Source organism: Balaenoptera borealis, assembly GCF_965194805.1.
Source record: "Balaenoptera borealis genome assembly, chromosome: 7".
Taxonomy (NCBI): Eukaryota; Metazoa; Chordata; class Mammalia; order Artiodactyla; family Balaenopteridae; genus Balaenoptera; species Balaenoptera borealis.
This window is the reverse complement of record NC_138864.1, coordinates 83,090,690-83,115,675: the sequence shown is the minus strand read 5'-3', so window position 1 is coordinate 83,115,675 and position 24,986 is coordinate 83,090,690. Positions and strand designations below refer to the sequence as shown.

Here is a 24,986-nt window from a genome sequence, read left to right as displayed (position 1 = left end):
TCTTATTTTAACGATCCCTCCCTCGGAGCTCTAAGCCAGGGCCACATTATGTATGACTTTCAAAGACCCTGGGCGCTTTTGCCTCTGTGGGCCCCTTCCACCTTAAAAAATGTTTTTAAAATTATGTTTCCTGACTGCTTTGGTATAAAGACAAATACAATTTTTGACCCTAAAAGTTCACGTTTTTTAAATTTTAAAAGAAATTCAAACATTTTCATGGGCCGCTAAAAGTATTGTGAGCACTAGACACTGATTTCTGGGCCTGATGGCTCTAAGCAACCACACTACCCACTCACACATTCCACTCAACAAATATTTACTGAGCACCCACCACGCACCAGGCATTTGTAAGGCAGTGAACACAACACAGCTCCTGCCTTCATGGAGCTTACATTTAGAGGGATAAGACAGAAAATGAAGAAAGAAACCAGTTAATAAATAATATGTCAGATGGTGATAACTAATATAAGAAAAATAAATCAAGGTAGAGGGAATATAGAATGAGAGGGTGGGACTCATATTTTATCAATATATGAGATGATGAGTAAAAGCCTCCCTGATAGGTTGATCAGCTGCCACTTGAGCGGAGACTTGAAGGAAGGGAGACTGGGCCAGTGGACACCTTAGGAAGAGTGCTTCAGGCCATAGGAGCGGTCAGTGCAAAGGCCTGTGGTAGCAGCATGCCTGGTATGTGCAAGAACAGCAGGGAGGGCAGCATGGCTGCCAAAAGTGGTAGAAAATAAGATGACACAGGTAGCAAGGGCCGAAGTCCTTTTCTCTGAATGACAAAGGGGCCAATAGGAGAGTTCTGAGAGAGGAAAGCCATGGTCTGTCTTACTCTGACATGACGCCCAGTCCGTGTATCTACCTATTGGCTTGTCCTTGAGTTTCTATCCTGTAACAGGCATAATTAGTCACTTCATTATGGACTTTGTTGCCTCCGAAAAGGTCAATTCTTGTCTTCACCTAGTGGCTCAAACATCTGACACTTGTGTCCTATTGGAGACAAGTTAGAATACTGCTGACTTCCTTTGGCTGATCCCTGTTAAAAGCTCACTGGCGGTTATTTCTCCTATCTTTATTTGTGTGAAGAGAGACCAGTGGAAGTTTTATACCCTAGAGGACTTGTTTTTGGATCCAACTCAGGAATTTTGAAAAAGAAGTGGGCACTGAGGAATGCCAGCTCTCTTTATTCAGGAGGACTTCAGCACCTTCTTATCTGCCAAAGTCTCAGCAAAAATGAGGAAATGAAATGGCTCCAAAGGTTCAAACTGGACTTTATCAGTAAGTGACGGCAGCAAATGCACCCTGTAACATCTAACAGCCACAGAGGCCATTGAAGAGGTTAGTGAAGTCACATGGTAGAAGACTCTAGACCAGGAATGTTTGGGGCTTGATATTCCCTAGACAAATGAAATTCTTGGATTTTTTATATCTTTCTGACTAAAGAGCACAGTAATAGGAAAAACACTTTTTTTGCACATAATAATTATATATTTGCCCGATTTTAATTCAGTGCTTTCAAAACATCTGGTACCTGTTAAAACACAAACGACTGCGGTAGACTGGTTGCAAAAATGGTCTCCATTAACCACGCATTCCTGATTTCACAGTCTTGGAAATGTGATTTCGCAGTTCCTTTCATCAGAGTTGAAGTCTCTTGCCCACCCTTGTCTCTGAGCTGGCCTGCAACTTGCTTCGGGCGACAGGCTGTGGTAGGAAGTGATGCTTTGCCAGTTCCAAGACTAAGCCAGGACTTCCCTGGTAGCGCAGTGGTTAAGAATCTGCCTGCCAATGCAGGGGACACGGGTTGGATCCCTGGTCCGGGAAGATCCCACGTGCCACGGAGCAACTAAGCCCGTGCGCCACAACTACTGAGCCTGCGCTCTAGAGCCCGTGAGCCACAACTACTGAGCCCGTGTGCCCCAACTACTGAAGCCCGCTCGCCTAGAGCCCGTGCTCCACAACAAGAGAAGCCACTGCAATGAGAAGCCCGTGCACCACAATGAAGAGTAGCCCCCGCTCGCTGCAACTAGAGGAAGCCCGCCCACAGCAAGGAAGACCCAACACAGCCAAAAATAAATAAAGAAAATAAATAAATTTATTAAAAAAAAAAAATAGACTAAGGCTCAAGAGGCTTTACATACTCTGTCCTCTCCATCCTGCCATCACCATGACGACAAACCTGAATAGTCTGCTAGATCCTGAGAGACCAGAGGGATCAGTCAGGCCAGTTGTCCCAGCAGGGGCACCAGAGACATAAGAAATATACGATTAGCAAAGCCACTGACGCAACCTGTAGATGCTAGAGGGGGCCCAGCTGAGGCCACCCTAATTGCCAACCCACCGAGCTGTAAGCTAAATAAATGGTTATTCAAAGCCCCTCAGGTTTAGGGTTTGTTACACAGCAACACCTAACAGATATAATGCTGGAGAACCATCACAACTCACCATTGCCAGCGAGTCCACAGTGATGCCACTAAGATCTTCTACTGTGATTTACATCCATACTTTGCAGTTTGGGCCACGATCACACTGTGGCTAAAGACTCTACACTATGGCAACTCATTCTTCAGTGGTTACAATGCGATGATTTAAACAGGATGAGGATTTCAAAGATCCCTTAAAAACAATTATGTGTTTTGGAAACTTCCAGTGCTCAGGCTTCCAAATATGTGATCTCCTACCATATAACTGTTCACTCTCAACATGTCACTTACTGGCAGGTGAGGATTGTCCTGTTGGTTCTACAAGGTAAGGAGATAAGGGTCACAGGGTAGCCGGTCTGAACTCTTCCTTACCTGCTGCATCCCTCTGGCCTGCTGGCCGTAACACTGGAAAGCCACCAGCAAACAGATCTCCCAGGGCTGGGGGCGTGCTCCCCCCTCGAGAGTTTGCAGGACCTCCTCCTTCTTTGTTGGTTCCTTTGGAACCTTTAGAGAGAAGAGGTGAGTAGATGTGGACCTGTGAGCAGAGCTGAGCGGCCAACTCTCACCCCGACTGTGGTCTAACACTGCCTGTGGCAGCCGTCCTGTTCTCCTACCACCAGTGTTACCCTTCTACCCAGTATCTTTCTCAAGAACCCCCTGCCTTGATACCCTATAGACTCATGTGCCCAGGCCTGTCTGCCACCCTCTCCAAGCTACCAAAGAACCATCAGTAGTGACCACTCTGAAAAGGGATTAAAAAAAAAAAAAAATGCATCCTTATACTGCCATTTAGTAGATGCCAATGGGGGAACTGGCAGTACCTTTCCAATTAGAAAACCCAGATACTGTAGGTATAGAGCTGACCCCATTTTCACTTGCCTGTTTTTGTGGGAGGACTAGACCAAGAAAACCCACAGATTTAATTCAGGCGATAATTTTAACTTCTTGTCCACAGAGCCTGGCCCAGGACTTGCAAGCAGGAAGTGAAGGTCTGCAGTGAATTTTGCTTTGGCATTTTCCTTCTCTGTCTCCCCAGCTCCCACTCCCCGCGCCCCATGTTCTTCCCTGCACCGGTTTTTTTCTATGGAAGAGAAAGCTCATGAGCCCCTGAGGAGAGGTGTCACTAATTCCAGCCTTCCAGATGTATGTGATTACCAACTACATAAAATGAGAAAGATTACAAGAATTCCTGGCAGAAAATGTTCACAGCCTGAAGCTAATATGCACAGAGAAATCAGGGCACAGTGCCCACTGGTGGATGAATGTGGCCAGATTATTCCAAGTATTAACATTATACATTACCTCTTCACTAGAATGATAAAGAAATGAGTGTTCCAATAAAATGGATTTATCTGTTAATTGGGCTTAACTAATTAGATAGTGGGGCTAGCCAGAAACTAATTTTTATTGTAATCAATGTTGAAAATATGTCTTAAAATAATTTGTCTATCCATGTTCATTAACATATATAATTACAGATATTAGATACAATTATATCTTAGGACTATCTTTGAGAATTACCATCATGTATCATAGCAAAATATATGGAGACATAATAATACCTTACATTGAAAAATATTTCCACATATGTTATTTCAGCCTTCAACAATCTCGACAAATAGAGAGCAGGTATTATTATCTCCCCATTTTGCAGATGAGCAAACTGAGCCTCAGAGAGCTTCCCTGATTTGCCCAGTAGCAGAATCAGAACTCAACATGGTCATCTGACCCAGGCACAGGGCTCCTTTTACACCATCATACTCTAGAAGACATAGAAACATACAGTCATGTGATCCTGTGAGAGAATTCAGCAGAAATATTTTTCCTTGGGAAAAACAAAAACTTTGCCAGGCTCTGTGGACATTTGTGTGCATTTGTTAATGTTGAGACTTGAATTCTTCTCTCATTCAATTTGCGGACTATGTTGACACAGGGTAAGTGATCTTTAAATGTTGTCTCACAATGGGTAAACACAAAGTGGTACGTCCATACAATCAACTCTTATTCAACAATAAAAAGGAGTAAAGTACTGATACATTCTATAACATGGATGACCTTTGAAAACATTATGGGAAGTAAAGGGAGCCAGTCACAAAAGGCCACATGTCATAAGATTCCATTTGTATGAAATATCCAGAATAGGCAAATCCATAGTGACAGAAAGTAGACTTAGTGGTTGCCAGGGATTCAGGGAGATAGAGGGATTAGGGAGGGATTGCTAATAGGTATGGGTTTCCTTTTGGGGTGGTGGAAATGTTCTGGAACTAGACAGGGGTGATGGTTGCAACAACATTCTGATTATATATGGATAAATGCCACTGAATTGGATACTTTAAAATGGTTAAAACGGTGAGTTTTATATTATGTGTATTTTATCACAACTAAAAAATTATCTTACCATGAAGTTTTCTTTTAAGCATTTGAAAAGTGATGGTAGACATGCTATACACCCTCTGCAGACCTGGAAGGGTAGCTCTGATTCTCTCGCCCATGTGAATTGTACACTGAGCAGGTCTAAGATGGCCTGATGTATGTCCTGGGTAGCATTTGTGGCTCCTGCCCTGAGCAAGCCAGGCGTGTCTGGCTGAGCCTCACATGGCCTGCCCTTGGCTCTCAGCCGCCCTGGCCCAGATGCTCACTTACTGTCTATTTGCGGGGCACTGCGGTCATTGATCTGCGTGACTTTTCGTAGGCGAGTTCCTTGCTGGATATCAGCCAACAGTGCACTCCGACCTTTGGGATCTGCCTTTCTCAAGCTGGAAGCATCTGTACTTACCTGTAAAGGATTAAGAAGGATCTGATTATAATCACATATAACAATTGCAGACAAGCCGTATGTCCTATTCGAGGTAAGTTTCTCCTCCCATACTTTTCTGCCTTTCCTGTTCGCCCTCCCCTGCACCACTCCCAAGGCCCATCTCACCAATGCAGTTACCTATGGGTCTCGGGTCTTGAGGGAAACTTACCTCCTGCCCGGCTCACATCCCTCTCCTGGGGGACCTAGAACAGACTCTTTCTTGTGATCAAACTCCCATAAGTCTTAAGGAGCCCTAATGCAAAGCCCCTCTTTCTCCTCCTAGGTGAGCCCCACCCACTTATCTGGGCTTCTGTCTGTGTATTCCTGACTCCTGCTCCCAGGTTCTGAATAATTACGCTGCCTGGTGCCCCCAGGTCCCTCCCGGACCAAATCCAGAAAGAAAGAAGTACAGGGGATTACAATGAAGGTTTAGTGACTGCCTTCTCCTCTGTGTCTGGGTGCGTTATGTTAATCCTCACAAAACCTTGTGAGTTTCAAGTGAGTTTGCCCTCATTTTACAGATGAGAAAACAGACTATGAAATAATCTCTTCAAGGTCACAGGGCTAGCTTCAAACCCAGATCTGCTGAATTCCAAAGGCCACGTGCTTTTTATTTTGAAGCACTACAGCGATCAAGGGCATGGTGCTGTGGTTAGCATAATTGCTCTCTAGACTGCTAAAATGCTTTGTAAATATGTTCACAAGAAGAACCTTTGTCCTATCTCTGCAAGTAACACTGAGGTCCAACTGTTTCACTTCCACTATAGCTTGTGCTGACACGGCAGGGTCTCCATGGGCTATCGGAACCGGGGAGCACCAGAAAGAACATACACTGGTTGGTGGCAAATAAGGGAAGGGTGGGGTCGCACTGGAAGACACAGCCAGGAGGATCCTCCGCAGTTAGCAGTATTATACCACGTGACCTGAGAGCTGATGAAACATTTCTCGAAGTAAGAAGTACTTTTTAGTACATGGGGAATACCATGTCTTTGGTTTTCATCTTAAACATTTCCACTTCGGTGGTGTTTTCTGACCCCCAACATAAATAAGGCCATCCAGGGTTCTCTCTTATGGCACTATATTCTTTTTTCCTCTGTTAAGTTTTATCACAGTGTATATATTTATATTTATCTTTCCTTGTGGAAAATTTCCAGTTGTGGGTATGAGTTGAAGGTTCACCACTCCCACAGGCAGGAAAGAGATCTTGTTCGTTTTGTTCACCAGTACATCTCCAGAGAGTAAAACTTGGCCCCAGATAGTCTCAAAAACTATCTATTGGATGAATGAACGAGTGAATGAATGAATGAGTGTGAATGAACTAGACCCAGGACACACTGGCCTTGCCCTCAAGGGCATATGCATCTACCAGGGAGACAGGACACCCGTGCAAGGAGTTAAGCCACCATACAACGCAGCATATGACTGAGCGCCCATGTGAGTCTCACAGAGAGGAAGACCCCGAGAGTTCAGGCTGCAAGGAAGACAGGAGACCTTACTGAGATGGTCCTTGAAGGACAGATAGGATTTACAAGCTCTTGCTATTATAGCCATTTTCTCCATACGGCCATTTGTCAGAAAAGGACAAACCAGGTTTGCCAACTAGACAGTCAGAGACTCTCCAGTGTCACAGACTGGAAATGAAGGCAATTGTGGTTTTAGCTAAAAGGTGCTGGGTCCACATTTTCACCGGCCGACTCTACTGCACTGGTGATGCATCTTACACAGGTCTTGTAGGGCATAAGCTTCAAAGTCAGTTTCTTGTTGCCTGGAAACATGCTTTTTGACCCCTTGAGAGGGGCTCACGGATGATGGTCAATAACAGAGCTATAAGCCAGGGGCCCCAACCCTAACGATATATGTTTTTTAGGAATGTATGTATGAATGCACATGTACAGCGGGGTATTTTCCACACAATATGATTTTTTAAATCTCTCTCTATAAACAGTTAGCCAGTAAGTCATTTTAAACTGCAAAATTTTAAGATTTTTAAAGTCTCCTCTCATATTTACAAATAATTAGTAATAAGAATAAAGGGCCAACAGAAATATCATGACCCTAGCCAAGAGACTATGAAAATTTTTGTAAAAATGTGGCATTATAATCTCAGGCATGTATTATGGTCAGGGATTAGGGGGTGAAAGTGCTTTGTAATTGTCTTCCTAGTTACAAGAAGAACAACACAATGAATTGCATTCTTCTGTTTAAAGAAGCAACTGGAACCCTATCTCTAACAACCCCTAAGTAGGGGTGGCGGTGTTCGTCTCATCTACTTTAGATTTTTAAATTTATTACCAAAAATGCACCCCCCACTCCCTGACCTTGTCCATCCCAAGCTTTTTAGGTGAGGCCTATGAAGAACATTGTGTATCCTTGGAATAATGATTTTAATTTGAGTTCCTACTTAGCACAAGCCTCAATACATTCCTGACAATTCCACATGACAGACTTGTTGATAAATATCTTCCAAATCAGCAGGAGGATATGGCAAGTCCCATCATGTTTATGTTTTGCAGTTCAACTCGCTGGACTAACTTTAACATTCCTTCTTCGACTTCTCTGCTTTTTTTCCTGTGCCACTGTCTGCCCTGATGATTTTCCACCAGAGGGCTCTCCCTCACCTGATATTAGTATGGTATCCTTCAGTCCTCTCCTGTGAGGTAGGAAAGAGCGAATAACTTCATGGCTAAGGGGACCACAGCTTAATTGGTTTTGTACAAAAGGACATCTAAGGACATATTCATTTGCACATCGAAGACCATATTTTACCGTGACAGTTGTTTCTACTCCATCTTCAATATTTATTAACAATTCATCCGTAATTTGCTTTCTTAAAAATCTACAAGCCTAAGAAGTCTTGTTACCGCGGTTACAGTATACAGAAACAGGAAAGAGAAGATTTTCAAATATTCACTGGGTCTTTTATTCTATGTAAATCCTGATTATTGGCAACTTCACTAAAAATATAATCGAGAGAGACAGTCACTCCTGAACACTTTTCCATGGCAAATATATCCACCAAACACGCCTCCCCGTCCCCCTACGTACAAAACAAAAAACTAAAACATTTCAAAGTTTGCTCCTGTTCTTTCTTAACATTGTTATCGAGTGTGACAATTTGTTGAGTTCCACACAAAGCTTTTGTTGACTCGGTTCTTCTAAAACAAGCTTCCAGTGGAATAGCCTGGATCCTAAAAAGAGGCAAAACAGTAGAACAGTAATGCAAATTAGCCCATCGCCCTGCCAAATACAGGCTGAAAAACGGAAGTGAACCAGGAATATTAGAAACAGTACTAACTGGGACAAGGGTGAGGATGTCCTCCTGTCTTGATAAATTATAAAAGCTTTAGCATATCCATTTGTCGTTCCAACAAGCCAGTTGATCAGGTTTCGGTATAGTTTGGGGGAGGGGGATGGCAGTCCAGCCCAAATGGAATGAAATGCATGTCCTCCTGCTATTTGTGACCCTGCCACCCTATGCCATTACTATGTCTGTCTGATTGATCCTGGTTTCTGTGAGAAACCCTAATCAAAATCTAGGGGGTTGATCCAAATCTAGCAGGTTGTTTGTCTCAAAGATGATCTAAACCCAATCATTCCAGTACGATGCCAGCCTTGCAGTCTCCCAAAGGGGCTTTCTCCAATGTGGCTGTTAAACCTCAAGTTAGTACTCAGGTTTCCAGGTACACAACCTGCTCATTAGCCCAGCCCTCAGCCTCCTCCTGCTTCCTCCAAACTTGGGGGCAGACAGGTATCAGTCGCCAGGGTACTTGCATTTCTTTACTAAATCTGAATCGCAAGGACAGCCAGAACTGGCACTACCTTCCTCCGGCTGCTACTGTCTTTATGTAGGAGAAGAGAGAGCCTGAGATCCAAAAGAGAGACAGGAAATATTTTCAGAGAAAATGAACTTTCCCCTGTCAGGCCTGACACAATGTTCCCTGCACCCCAAATATGCACAAGCCAGGCTGTTCCAGAATGAGGCATTTTGAGATCTAACAGTTTCATTTCTCATTTTCAGAAATCCAAATACCTTCTATCCTCCTTTTTTAAAGCCTGGCTTCTTAAACAACTGTCTACAGACCCAGGACTGTTACCTGGAGTACAGAGCTGCCTCACAGAGTGCCACTTGCTTATCAGGAGGTAAAGCAGAGTTAGGACCCTTTCGTTGGGGCTATAGACTATAGGGGAGTCTGGTCCTATTCTCTACACGCATGAGGAAGTCCATCCCTCAGAGTCATCTCACCCACTGGCATCGCTTTGGTTACCATATGCTGGCAGCTACCTCCTTTCCCAAGGACCTGGAGGCCATCTCAGACCCTTCCCTCTTCCTTGTTCTCAACAGCCACTCCATCACAAACTCCTGTTGATTTTTCCTGAGTGATTACTCTAGAATCTGGCTCCTTTTCTCCATCTCTGTGATGCTGACTTAATGCAGGCCACCAGCACTTCTGGATTCCCTCACCTGGTCTTCCTGCCTCCTGTCTCATCCCCTTCCACACAGCCATCAGAGTGATCAGTATAAGGGACATGGCACTTACCATGTCCCTCCCCTCCATAAAAATCTCTGCTGGTGCCCCACTGCCCTCAGAATCAAGTTCAAATCCCGTCATGTTGCACAAGGCCCTTAGCGACCAGCCCAGACCTTCCACTTCTTGAGCCTTCCAGGTTGGAGCTCACCTCTGGACCTTAGCTTGAGCTAATCTCTCTGCTCTTTTCACACTTGTCTCTTGGCTATTTTCCAGGAGGCCTCCTGATCCTGGAAGGCCAGATAAAGAGCCCTTTTTTGTTCCTAGAACAACATGCTTACCCTGAGTAGTGCCCCTGCCACCCGGATCAAGTGACTCTGCTCAAAACCTGCAATGGTTTTCCATTTCCCTTGGGATAAAAAAGTCAAAGTCCTCATTAATATCACCTGCTGGGCTTGACTGTATTTCTATATTCTACCCTGAGTTTACCTATAAATGCCAACATTTTTCTACCCGCACCAGTGTAATACAGCATTTCCACTGTATAGCAGTGCCTCCCTACCTACAACTGTACTTCCAATCCTGTGCTCATGCTTCTGCCTCTTCTGGGAATACTCCTGCTGCCTCAGCCCTGCTGTACCTGCCCAAACTTTTTCTTCTCCTTTAAGCTCTACATCAAAAACAGTTTTCTATACAAGATGTTTTTTTTTAAACTTCTTCAACTAGCCTTTTCTTTATATGATCCACAGCCCCTCCAAAGCACATCATTTGTAATTCTCTATAGCACTACTCATATCTTGCCAAATATTATAGCTTTTACATATTGCTTTTCCTCTTATTTTTGAGTGGCAACTCTTAGCATGCAAAAAATAAGCCATTCCTCTATTAGTACCAGCATATCCAGCTTTAAAAAAAACTGTGAGCAGTATTTTATTGAAGTGAAATCTATATAAACTTTAAGCCCCTAGATTTTTGACATCTGTCTGCTGCAACAAAACATGCAGGTATGGGAAGAGAAGCCACTGCCTTTGAGGTTACGCCACAGCCCTGATTCTTCAAACTGTCTTCACACTTTTATCCTTTAGTCACTTTGTCCCAAGAAATGGGGATTCAGCACCATTCTCTCTTATTCGATAATGCCAACATTCCCAGGCTTTCAAGACTAAAATTAAAGTTATAAGAAAGGCTGCTTTAAAAACCTATGTTGGACCTGGGAAGAACAACCTTGTAAACTCAAAATAGAGCCTAGCATTGGTAGTCAAGGACCTGGCGCTAGGAACTGCTAAGAAATGATACATAGTTGGAACACTGTTCCAAAAACTGGTTGAGGTGTCATATCTTCTATTTATTTTAGACAAAAAGTACTATCAAAAAGAAATATGCTCCCATCCCAGCAGATTAATTTGCAAACTAGTGAGACAGCCCCACTGTCATCAGTTCCAGCTCATCACTCCCAGCATTACCATTTCTGTCAAAGGCTTTCTCCCATTCATCGAAGCTTGAAACCTGTGACTCCTTCCTCTCCTTCATTTGAAATAATCAACTTTCACTGAGATGTGGTTCTTTCTCTTTACTATGCACACACAGGTGACTTTGGAGTCTGGGTAAGGAAGCTGCAACATGCAAAGGGTGACAGCAACAGCAATAACACAAAGAAATGGGAAGGCAGTTGTGTGTGCCCGGCACTGTTCCAAGTACTTTATGTGTTTTAATTCATTTAAAGGGCACTTGGACAATCTCATGATGTAGGTACTAGTTATGAGTATCATCTCCAGTTTACGGATGAGGCACAGAGGGGAAGCAGGCTATCTACCACTAGTAAGTGGAGAGCTGAGAGGTGAGCCCAGGCAAGTCAGGCTCTCTTAACCACCATGCTAACCCCTTAGTAATGACATCACCCAGGAAAATAGTGGAGGTTGAACACCCAGGAAATACATGGCAAGCCTGCAGCTGGGTAGGGGGAGTGGCCCGACTGCCTTCGGGCCCAGGACCACGGCAGATGCTGCTTCACATGGAGCGTGACAGCCAGAGTAGGAAGGAAGGGGCAGGGAAGGGCATCAGAAGCAAAAGAAGGGCAGAGAGAGAGAGAAAGAGAGAGAGAGAGGCTGGGGCCCAAGGAGCTAAGTGCTAGGCCTTTGCCAGGGCCAGAAAGGACAGCCAAGGCTGAATGATGGACTCTGAGAACAGTCTGATGGGTGTGGAGGAAAGGGAACCCTCTTGCACTGTTGGTGGGAATGTAAATTGATACAGCCACTATGGAGAACAGTATGGACGTTCCTTAAAAAACTACAAATAGAACTACCATACGACCCAGCAATCCCACTACTGGGCATATACCCTGAGAAAACCATAATTCAAAAAGAGTCATGTACCAAAATGTTCATTGCAGCTCTATTTACAATAGCCAGGACATGGAAGCAACCTAAGTGTCCATCATCGGATGAATGGATAAAGAAGATGTGGCACATATATACAATGGAATATTACTCAGCCATAAAAAGAAACGAAATGGAGGTATTTGTAGTGAGGTGGATGGAGTTAGAGTCTGTCATACAGAGTGAAGTAAGTCAGAAACAGAAAAACAAATACAGTATGCTAACACATATATATGGAATCTAAGGGAAAATAAAGGTCATGAAGAACCTAGTGGCAAGACGGGAATAAAGACACAGACCTACTAGAGAATGGACTTGAGGATAGGGGGAGGGGGAGGGCTAAGATGTGACAGGGTGAGAGAGTGGCATAGACATATATACACTACCAAATGTAAAATAGATAGCTAGTGGGAAGCAGCCGCATAGCACAGGGAGATCAGCTCGGTGCTTTGTGACCACCTAGAGGGGTGGGATAGGGAGGGTGGGAGGGAGGGAGATGCAAGAGGGAAGAGATATGGGAACATATGTATATGTATAACTGATTCACTTTGTTATAAAGCAGAAACTAACACACCATTGTAAAGCAATTATACTCCAATAAAGATGTTTCAAAAAAAGAAAAAAAAAAAAAAAAAAAACGTGAGCCAGCAGCTGTCTTGGCAGGGGGCAGGGCTGAGAGTACTTAAAATGGAAACTGCTTAGAGTAACCCTACGCTGTGAGGCTGATGCCTTCAACTGTAAATAGCCTGTATCTGAAACTCCCTCTTCAGGTAACACAGAAGCTTGCGTGGGCCAACCCTGTTGGTCCACCTAGGTCCCCTACTCTCCTTTCACACCTCCTTGCTGGCTGCAGGGAAAAATGCAGGGTTTTCAGCATATGGCCTCCCTTTGTTGACTCTGAAATAAAGATTATGAGCACTGCTCAAATATGAAAGGAGACAAAGGTAACAAAAATAATCAAAAGATGGGAAATTCCAAAATTTCTAGAAAGTTCAAGATGTTTCCAAAGTATTTCACCTATTATAGATGATAATGTAAATGTATCTAGACTTTCTTTTCTCACCGTCACTTTACTGGGCCCTTTGGATGGAGAATCCAACAGAAGCCTCTGGGTCTGGACTTGGATTGGACCCTAGAGAAACAATGACTTACAGATTAGCTCAAGGACAGCACTGAAAGGGTCTCGCTGCTGGATCCGATGATATTCTCATCCATTACAGAACCTGCTTTCAAACCCCTCTGGGTCAGGCCCCTAGGTCAACAGACCTAGTCTGCTCAGCATATGTGCTCTATAATTCCGTCATCACCCTTGTACCTCACTCCAGTTCTGGGCCCCACTGATGAAGAGTGGCAGGCCCTTCCTTCTCTATTTAGCACCCAAGGAGTCCTTCTTTGGCCTGCAGGTGATCCTCTACACCCCGCCTGATGTCTCTGTGGTCCATGCTCCTGACATCGTTTGTTCTTCCCTGGCCACTTCTTTTGGTGCTGTTGGGCTGCCAAAAGTCTATTTGCCGGCTAGCTGTTAAGAAGGCAGTATGACATAGTGGAAAGAGCTGGGCTCAAGGGTCAGTTCTACAATGTACTATTCTGATCTGGCTGAGTTACCACTTACGGAAGCATCTGGGTCCAGTTTGTCATGGGCCAAGCAGTCTTGATAGAGTGAGTCACCCATGGAGGGGCCCATCAGCCTTCTATCAGTGGGAGACAGACGTTTCTGCAGTTAAAAATGAGGGTTCTAGAGTCCCCTCATCTTGGATGGGATCCTGGATCCACCATTTATTAGTGGCATAACTTAGGCAAGTTACCTTACCTCTACAGGCCTCAACTTCTAGAGACAAAACAAGAAACACTTAATTATGGTTACATAACAGAAGGCAAATGTTATTATCCTTAACTATGAAGAAGTTGCTAGAATCAAGTAATATATAAAAAGAATAATAAACTACAACTACGTAGGGTTTAGTCTGAGAACGCAAGGCTGGTTCAATATAGAAAAATCAATCAATAAAGTCCACCAGGGGCTTCCCTGGTGGCACAGTGGTTGAGAATCTGCCTGCCAATGCAGGGGACACGGGTTTGAGCCCTGGTCTGGGAAGATCCCACATGCCGCGGAGCAACTGGGCCCGTGAGCCACAATTGCTGAGCCTGCGCGTCTGGAGCCTGTGCTCCGCAACAAGAGAGGCCGCGATAGTGAGAGGCCCGCGCACCGCGATGAAGAGTGGCCCCCACTTGCTGCAACTAGAGAAAGCCCTCGCACAGAAACGGAGACCCAACAAAGCCATAAATAAATAAATAAATAAAATTAAAATAAATAAATAAATAAATAAAGTCCACCATATTAACAGTCTAAAGAAGAAAAATCACATGATCACATACATTGAAGCAGAAAAAACATCTGAAAAAATTCAACATCCATGCATGACAAAAACTCTCATCAAAGTAGGAATGAAAGGGAACTTTATCAATTAGATAAAAGGCATCAACAAAAAAACTATAGCTAACATTGTAGTTAATGATGAAATATTTTCCCTCTAAGATCAGGACCAAGCAAGGATACTCCCTTCTCATCACTCTTATTCAGCATCATAAATGGAAGTCCTAGTGAGTACAATAAGGTAAAGCAAAGAAATAAATGGCATACAGATTGGAAAGGAAGAAATAAAATTGTCCCTATTCATAGGCAACATGATTTTCTATGTAGAAAATTTCAATACACAAAAAGTGAAAGTCAGTTTAGCAAGGTTATTGGATACAAAGTCAACACACAAAAATTAATCATATTTTTATATATTACTCATAAACAACTGGAAACTGGCATTTAAAAAAAAAACCCATGATACCTTAAAATAGGTCCAAGTGCAAATGAAATGCTTACGCATAAATCAAACAAAATACGCATAGGATATGGATTCTAAATACCACTAAAATGCTGATGAAATAAAGAAGACCTAAATAAATGAAGAGATATACTGTGTTCATGAATTGGAAGACTCCGCATAGTAAAGACCCAGAGACTTATAGATATTTATAGACACATAGATTTATAGTTCAATTCTCCAATGCCAATTAAAATCTCAATAAGATTTTAAAATAGATACAGACATGCTGATTCTACAATTTATATAGAAAGGGAAAGGAACTAAACAGCTAAAGCAATTTTGCCAAAGTGAAAGTTGGAGGACTCACCATTATCGGATTTTTAGACTTACTACAGGCACAGTAGTCAAGTGGCATGGTACTGGCAAAGGAGTAGATCCATAGATCAATGGAACAGCATAGAGAATTCAGAAATAGATCCACACAATGGTGGTCAACTGATTTTTGACAAAGGTGCAAAGGCAATTTAATAGAGAAAGGCTAGTCTTTTCAACAAATGATGTTGGAACAATTGGACATCTATATGCAAAGAAATGAAACTAAACCTAAGCCTCATACCTTATACTTAAATTAGTTCAAAATGGATCATAGATCTAAATGTAAAATGTCAAACTATAATATTTTTAGAAGAAAACAGAGAAATCTTTGTGGCCTGGAGTTTGGTAAAGAGTTCTTAGGCAAGACACCAAAAGCACAACCTATAAAAGAAAAAATTACTGAATTGGACTTTATCAAAAATTTTAAACTTTTGTTTTGGGAAAGACACTACTAAGAGAATGAAAATACAAGCTACAGATTGAGAGAAAATATTTTCAAATTGCAGATGCAACAAAGGATTTGCATCCAAATGTATAAAGAACTCCCAAAATTCAACAGTAAGAAAAAAAAAAACCCTAGTTAAAAAACTTAGGTGTTTTACCAAAGAGTATATATAGAAAACAAATAAAAACATAAAAAGATGTTCAGTATCGTTAGCCATTGGGGGAATTTAAACCATGATGAGATACCACCTCACACCTATTAGAATGGCTAAATAGAGCAAAACAAAACAAAAACCTGACAGTACTATGTGCTGGTGAGAATGAAGAACAACTGGAACTCTCATACATTGTTGATAAGATTGTAGAATGGTACAGCCACTCTAGCAAACAGTTTGGCAGTTTCATATGAAGTTAAACATACACTTAACATATGACCCAGTAATCTCATTCCCGGGTACTTACCCTAGATAAACAAAGACATATGTTCATACAAAAACTTGTACCTGAAGGTTTATATCAGCTTTATTCACAATCTCCAAGAGCAGAAAACAACCCACATGTCCTTCAGTGAGTGGATGGATTAAATGTATAAAATCCTACCCAGCAATGGAATAAAAATAAGAAAATAAAAAGGAAGAACCCTTGGGCTTCCCTGTGGCGCAGTGGTTAAGAGTCTGCCTTCCAGTGCGGGGGACATGGGTTCGAGCCCTGGTCCGGGAAGATCCCACATGCTGCCTGGCGGCTGGGCCCATGTGTCACAACTACTGAGCCTGTGCTCCAGAGCCCACGAGCCACAACTACTGAGCCTACGTGCCACAACTACTGAAGCCCATGCACCTAGAGCCCATGCTCCGCAACAAGAGAAGCCACTGCAATGAGAAGCCAGCGCACCGCAACAAAGAGGAGCCCCCGCTCGCCGCAACTAGAGAAAGCCTGCTCGCAGCAATGAAGACCCAATGCAGCCGAAAATAAATAAATAAAAAATAAATTAAAAAAGCAAAAAAAAGGAAGAACACTTGATATACACAACATGGACGACTCTCAAGTGAAGAACTTAGGCTCATATAATTGCATACCATATGCTTATATTTCAAAGACATTCTGGAAAAGGCAAAACTATAGTGACAGAGAACAGATCAGTGTCTGCCAGGGGTAAAGGATGAGGAGGGTGTGACTACAAAGGGGTAGCACTGGGGAGTTTTTGGGTAATGGAACCACACTGTATCCTGATTGTGGTGGTGGTTACACAAATCTCTATGTGTGTTATACGTAATTCACAGGGATGTTACCGTTCCCTGAAAAAGTCAATCTTACAATATGCTAATTTAAAAAATAAAAACAAAATAAAAAATACAGCTGAGAAAATTTGGGAAGTGGAAGATAGAAAAGAGATGGAGCAAATGGTATGGGCACCAATGACCGCATTTCACAAAACAGAGGGCCCAAACATAATGTCAAATGCTGACCCAAAACAACAGGAGTTCAAAGTGTATTCTTTAAAGTTACACAGTGTGATGGTAAATTTTATGTGTCAGCTTACTGGGCTAAGGGATCCCCAGATAGCTGGTAAAACATTATTAGAACTACCATATGACCCAGCAATTCCACTCCTGGGTATATATCTGAAAAAAACAAAAACATTAATTCAAAAAGGTACATGCACCCCAACATTCATAGCAGCATTATTTACAATTGCCAAGATATGGAAGCAATCTAAGTGTCCATCAACAGATGAATGGATAAAGAAGATGTGAGATATATATACATGTATACACACACACACACACACACACACACACACACACACACACACACACACACAATGGAATACTACTCAGCCATAAAAAAGAATGAAATTTTACCATTTGCAGCAACATGGATGGACCTGCAGTGCATTATACTAAGTGAAATAAGTCAGACAAAGATAAATACTGTATAATATCACTTGTATGTGGAATCTAAAAAATACAACAAACTAGTGAATATAATGTAAAAGAAGCAGACTCCCAGATATACAGAACAAATTAGTGGTTACCAGTGGGGAGGGAGGGGAGGGGCAGCATAGGGGCAGAAGAGTGGGAGGTACAAACTATTGGGTGTAAGACAGGCTCAAGGATGTATTGTACAACATGAGAAATACAGCCAATATTCTGTAATAACTGTAAATGGAAAGTAACCGTTAAAAATTGTATTAAAATCTTTTTTTAAATTTACAATTTTGAAAAAAATTATGTGGAAATGTAAAGAGTCAAATACACCTCCTCAAAAATGAAAAAACAGTAAACAATCAATATCTAACATAAATAAATAAATAACAGAGAAAGTAGTATAAAATACTATGTAATGTGTCAAAAGAAACAAACAAAGGAAAGAAGGCAGGATTAAGACTATATGGTTCTTTCACCTTTCTCTCTGCCTTTTTCCCTATGTATTTTTTAAACCTCTTTTGTAAAGTTATATATTTTTGTTATTAGGAAAATATTTGTTACATCTAGATATATATGGACAAAACATCAAATATAAGTAAATACTGGAAATTAGGTACTTGTATGCCATAATTTGCAAGAAAAGTATAACTCCTTAGTTCTAGCATTGCCAAACTGAGACTGTTGCTCTCATGCATTCTACAACAAAATTCATTGAACGTCTCCTATGGGCAGGGACAGAGCAGGCGGAAACCAGACACTTGGACATATTACTTGCTGGGTAAGGTTCAGGAATGTGCCAGCAGAGCAGAAACACCTGGAATCTACTCAGTCTACCTTTGGGCCTTGCTGGCACTTATGCAACATACATAGGTCACCTCAAAATGAGTTGAGTTTGCAGCCCCAGGCTTATGTTTCCAACTGACTGCTGAACATCTCCACGTAAGTGTCCCACTAGCACCTTAAACTCAGCACATCCAAAACAAACTCACTATCTCCCCCATATCATCCCCCAAATCACACACACATGTGCACACACACATACACACACACACACACACACACACACACACACCTGTGCACCTGTTACTCCTCTTGTGACATGGATCTCAGCAATATCCTTCATGTTAACCACCTCGAAACCAAGAACTCTCTGTATCACACTCTTGATGTTCTATGATTTGTCAAATCTGTCTACTAGCAACTTTAATTCCAAAGTGTGTCTCAAATTCCTATCACCCTTTCTCGTTCCACCTCCACTTTTTGTGTCCATGTTTCACTTCTCCCCACACCACTTAAACCACAGCTCCCTTAGTAGCAATGGGAGTACGTCAGCAGCCTTCAGGTGTGCAGGTGAGGGTAGGAAGTCTGAGAGTCATGGATTTAAATGCTCTCATAATATGCCTCTCACTTTCAAAAATCTCCACTCTCTGGTTAACCTTTCATGTTCTTCCTGAAATTTTCTTCTTTAGATCTAGATGAGACATCCACAGAATTAGGATAAAACTCACTTGGCATGGTGTTTAAGGTCTTCTAGAATCTGACCGCAGTCCATGTTTCCACCTTCCACCCCACACATTTTATATCCCACCCACCTGGCCCAGTTCCCCATCCCCTGTATTGGTCATGCGCTTGGTATCTTAAGGTCAAGATTCATGCATTCTCTCTGGATGATATGCCCCTTTCCTCCAACTCTGCCAGTTAAAATCACATTCATCTTCCAAGGCCTAGCTATAAAGCCTCTTCCGGAGAAGCCTAAATTAATCCGAGTCAGAATTAATTCTTTGCATTTCAACTCATCCACTTATCGTATAATCGCCATACATTTTAGAAGTTTAACCCAGATATGCAGATATCAGCTGAGGTTTCCTGAGCCCTTAAGAGCAGAGCCATTCTTGATGCGCTTGGGAATCCCAATCCCTCCCAAAGATTTCTGCAGTTTAAGGGGCTTTTATGCGCCATGGGCATGCTCGCTTCCAGATTCCCGGCAGCAACCTCGCATCGAGCGCTGGGTATCCCTGGCCCTCACATGGCCGCTCCTCATCCCAATACAGGAGGATTCATTTGGCCCAGCATCCCTAGTCATCCACCTCAAACCAGTGTTCTGGCTCCTCTCTCTCGCTCCCTTCTTAACTATCTTTTCCCTCTGCTCAGCCTCTTAGGAACAAAGCAAATTCTTCCCCTTGCTTCCTGTGGTGCCATTTAGTCATTCTTGTTATTGCTTCATTCCTGCCCTCAAGTTCCACGCCCCGCCCCACCTCTTCACAGTTTATAAAGACATGTTCCCAAAGACAGGTCCCTCCTTAAGAAGAATCCTGGTGCCAGTTGCTGAGATCATATGTTTCACATCTTGATGTGCACCTGTCCTCCCCAAGTAAGTTCCTTGAGGCAGAAATTACGTCTTAACCTTTCCAGTGCTCAGCACAACACCTTATATATAATAAACACTGCCCAAAATTCACTAAAATAAAATTAGTTATTTAATGTGAAAATACACTGTGAGTTTAAAATAAAACAAGTATTTTTGTCATGAGAATCACAGGAGGGCCTGCCAGGGCACCGAAGTGTGACTCATACAACATACTCTTATTAATGACACTCCTTGTATATTTTTAATAAAATGGGGCCACCTCAAACCCTCCCTTAAAAATACAGTAGCATCTGTTTCACTGAATGCCAGCAACTCTAGAGGAGAGCAGAAATAGATAGAAGGTCACGACAGCTGCAATGAATCAAGATGAAATGTAGGCTTTCATTGTTCTTAATAATCATCGAAACATCTTTATGACAGTTATGACAGGGAAAGAATTTTGCTTAAATGGAACAGACCTATCATCTGAGGAAGTGAATTATAACAGAATAAATGGGGGTTTATTTTTAGTTCACTTCACTCAACTGAGTTTTTGTTTTACATCTCCTAAAATTAGGCCTGCTGATTGAGGCTATATGCAATCGGAGTGGTGCAACCATTGCTTCTGCAAACTGAGATATCTCCCCATCTACTGTCCTTCCTTTGCACTGATGGATTGCTTGGCATCTCAGTGAAGTCAACCCCTCACCCCAAGGAAGGGGCTCCAGTCCTGCTTGGGCAAAGGCCATTTAAAGACCACCAGGCTACTGGCACCAGTGATGGCAGCCATTCTTCTTCCAGGCTGAAGTCTGTTCAGATGATGAAGCATCTAGAAGTCACAATACTCTTTAAGGAACAGAATATCAATGAAGTCAACAAAAACTAACTGCCTTTGATGTGCCAGCTACTACTCTGATCTCTAAGACATTTAATTCCATCTTAAGAACCAATAATACTTGGTATTATTGGCAGAAAATATGACTACATTACATGAATGTAAGACAGTAAAAAACTAACACTTAAACTACGTTTTTAAAATTCTACTAATCTTTGGTACTTATTCTGTTCATTTTGAGTAACAACACTATCAAAGGGATGGTTTTCAAGATAAAGAACATTGGACGAAACACAGAATTTAAATCTTGATGAAAAATCAGCTGTTGATAGTGGGGGAGGCTGGGTGTCTGGGGGGCAGGAGGGACGAGGGAATTCTCTGTATTTTCTGAGAACCTAAGACTGCTTAAAAAATAGTCTATTAAATTACTCAGCCATAAAAATAAACGAAACTGAGTTATTTGTAGTGAGGTGGATGGACCTGGAGTCTGTCATACAGAGTGAAGTAAGTCAGAAAGAGAAAAACAAATACCGTATGCTAACACATATACATGGAATCTAAAAAAAAAAAATGGTTCTGAAGAACCTAGGGGCAAGATAGGAATAAAGACGCAGATGCAGAGAATGGACTTGAGGACACGGGGATGGGGAAGGGTAAGCTGGGACGAAGTGAGAGAGTGGCATGGACATATATACACTACCAAATGTAAAACAGATAGCTAGTGGGAAGCAGCCGCATGGCACAGGGAGATCAGCTCGGTGCTTTGTGCCCACCTACAGGGGTGGGGTAGGGAGGGTGGGAGGGAGACGCAAGAGGGATGGGATATGGGGATATATGTATACATATAGCTGATTCACTTTGTTATACAGCAGAAACTAACACACCATTGTAAAGCAATTATACTCCAATAAAGATGTTAAAAAAAAAAGTCTATTAAAAAAAAATCGAGTCACATACATACACACACAGATACATTCCAGTGCTTATATGGGAACATTTTAAAGAAAATCGTAATATTAAAGCACTCTAGTCATCAAAGTCATGGTCTAGAGGGGGGTCAAGGAATAGTGGATGCCTCAGATGACACCAATGGCAACAGCTGGTCCCCAGGAGTTGGAGATCGGGAAGGTGTGTTTTACCACTGAATTAGCAGATGCCTGTACAGAACTTTTTGATTTGTTTGGTTAACCAATGAATTAAGTACCTGATAAACCAGGAAAAAATATCTGTAGAAGCCAAGTACTGTGGAAAGGGTTTAGGAAACGTTTGCGGAAGCAGAATTTTAAAAGATGGCTGTGTCAACTCTTTGTGGAGCGAGATGGAGCATAATGAAATAGAAATCAAGAAGAATAAATTCATTTATTTATATTTTTCTCCAATAATTGAGAAAAATGGTGTCACGATTATTTATGAAAAGGAAACAACTTGGTTTAGCTTCTGAAATGCTAGGTTATGAGGAAGTAAAGTTTAATTGCACTACGTCACGGAGCCAGGACAAGAGTGGGGTGGGAGAGGCTCCCAGGGTGCAAAACTGAGGGGGTTATGGAAGTGCCTGGAGTGAGTACCTGGGCGCTACCTGCACTGTTTTCCACTTTGATGAGGAAGGCAGCTATTTTAACACGATCCTTTAATGATCATGGTCTGTTATCACTCAGTTCTGGTTAACCTACACTCTTTTGTCCTTGCTGCAATGGATACACATTACTTTGTATTCCTATCTTTTCATGTGTTTTATCTGAAGGTAGACACCAACAGGCTCCACTGATTTGGGAATCTCGCAGCCTAGCACAATGATTTGAAAAAAATACCCCAGACATTAGAGTAACATGCCTACTGACTGGTGGATTTTAAGATTTACTAATGAAACGTAACTGAAGTAAAAAAAAAAAAAGTATTTCTCAAACTTCTTATACTGCCCACGAGGTTCTTACATGATATGAATCCCACCCCATCTACCTTCTGTCCAAGGGTGTGATCCCATTTTCTATTAAGAGCCAGCAGGGCTTACCCTGGGTCTACCCATCCACTCCAGCCATAACTAAGCCCCATTATTCCAGCAAGAATCAATAACAACAAGGTCCCAAGAAGGGATTCAACAAATGCTGTGCGGCCTGCAAGCAGAGCGATTTGCTTTTTGATGGCTGAAAGACCAACCTATAATGGATGCTAAAACCATCTAAGGTGGCAAGGATTAGACACAGTTCTCCCTATAAGCTTCTAGAAATAGAATTTATCTCTTCATTGATTCTGAAATGCATTACTTGTGCAGCACACTCAGCAGTTTATGTCATTAGGAGCAAAGGCCTTTAAACAAGGTCTTAGAGACAGAAGGCCCCTGCTAATCAGAGATTCTGCATTTTCTAAATAGTAGACAAAATAAGACAAAACAGAACAAGTAAGAACAGAACAGAAAAAAAAAGTGGAAAACCTTGGGGGAAAGGATGTGCACACACAGCAGGGAGTGAAGATGCAAGATGCAGATTCTGTCTGGGGAGGACTGACTCTGGAACTAGATTTGCCCCAAGTGACCTTTCCTCCCAGGGTGTTGGAGCAACAGAGAGGACAGAGGAGGGGTGTCACTGATCCGAGGGAGCCGGTGAGCAGTTTCTGCCCCTGCCTACTAATAGAGGCCTCGTGTATTTGTTTGCTAGGGCTGCCATAAGAAAGAACCACAGCCTGGGTGGCTTAAACAACAGAAATTTATTTTCTCACAGTCCTGGAGGCTAGAAGTCCAAGATCCGGGGGTCGGTAGGGTTGGTTTCTTCTGAGGTCTCTCTCCTTGGCTTGCAGATGAGCCTCTCCTCCCTGTGTCTTCACAAGGTCTTCCCCATGTGTGTGTCTGTGTCCTAATCTCTTCTTATAAAGACATCGGTCATACTGGATTAAGGCCTACCCTAATCACCTTATTTAACCTTAGTTTCCTCTTTAAAGACCTATCAGTCACATATGAGTTTGGAGGGGGACACAATTCAGCCCATAACACGTTGGGTCCATGACATGGTGTCAAGGCTGTATAACCATCATCCACTTCCCACTACTGGGTGCCTCTGACATTTACCAAAAAGAACTTGGTAACTGTGAATAAGCAACACGGCTTAGTTGCTTGTTCTGCTTCAGGGTCCTCTTAATGCCTCAGTGGGTCTGAGTTCCTTGTTTGTAAAACAGGACACCCACTTTGTCCCTGACTCATTATAACAGTGTGTCAAGGTCAAACAGATGTTAAAATTAGCCCACTTGCTGTCACATAGCATTATCCATAATGAAACATTAATACTGATAATTACCGGCAGACGTTAATACCGCACATCGGAATGCCACACTCCATATTTCAGCTTCCAATTTCATCTCACTGAGGATTAAAGAACCGAGCCACAGCTGAAAATTCTTTTGAGGGCCTTAGAATAGTGTTCTATAAATACAGCGAAAATTCTGGGAGGAGCACATCTCTGGTGCAACTTTTAAAATTCTTTTTATGTTGATGTCACCACCAGCAGGTGGCCTGGCTGTGTAAAATGAGCTTTGCTGTCACCATCGAGCGCCAGGGAGGGTGCGCTCTCATTCACTGAATGTGAATTTCCAGAGCAGCACCCAAGGCCAGGCACCACACTCTGCACTGCTCATTCCATGAAGGGCAAGGCTGGCGCGATCTCTGTCCTTAGGGAGTTTATCAACAGGCAGTGAAGACAGATGATAAACAAATCATCTGAAGTGTAATGATGTTTAAACTTGGCGAGGTGCTTCCCAGACATGAATGTGGCAATGAAATGTGAGCTTTTGTTTTGCAATGACTTCATATGAATTCTAAAGCCAGGGAAATGTGAGTAAAAAGGAAAAAGAGCATCCATATGCACAATAACACCACCAACAACTAACACGTCCACGGTTCTTATCCCCTGCTAAGCACTTGGCATGTATTATTAATTCATTTAGTCTTCACATCAACACGGTGAAGTAGATAGTATTTTAACGGAGAATAAAACCAAGGCACAGAAAGTTTAAGTAATTTGCCCACACAATTTCCAAAAAAGACACACAGGAAGTCTGGCTCAGAAGTCTTAACCACTATGCTGTGTCGCCTCTAAAAGAAGGGCCACACCAGTCATGCAAAGGCTGCTGTAGAAATCAAAATGTGAGAAGCACTATCAGAGAAGGCCATTCGGGGCTGCCCCAG

General features: G+C 42.4%; 2 protein-coding genes across 5 annotated transcripts in view; one reads left to right on the top strand and one right to left on the bottom strand.

Moving 5' to 3' along the window:
* Positions 1-24,986, bottom strand: part of WIPF3 (WAS/WASL interacting protein family member 3) — a 90,257-nt gene that overhangs the window by 26,320 nt on the left and 38,951 nt on the right. For all 4 annotated transcript variants that reach the window (XM_082397985.1, XM_082397982.1, XM_082397984.1 and 1 more), the window contains exons 3-4: positions 5,073-5,205; positions 2,802-2,933 (exon numbers count right to left, since the gene is read on the bottom strand). In XM_082397985.1, coding sequence (XP_082254111.1) covers positions 2,802-2,933; positions 5,073-5,205 — 265 coding nt within the window. The remainder of the gene's footprint in view (positions 1-2,801; positions 2,934-5,072; positions 5,206-24,986) is intronic.
* SCRN1 (secernin 1) overlaps positions 1-24,986 on the top strand; it is a 116,703-nt gene that overhangs the window by 84,640 nt on the left and 7,077 nt on the right. The window lies entirely within an intron of this gene.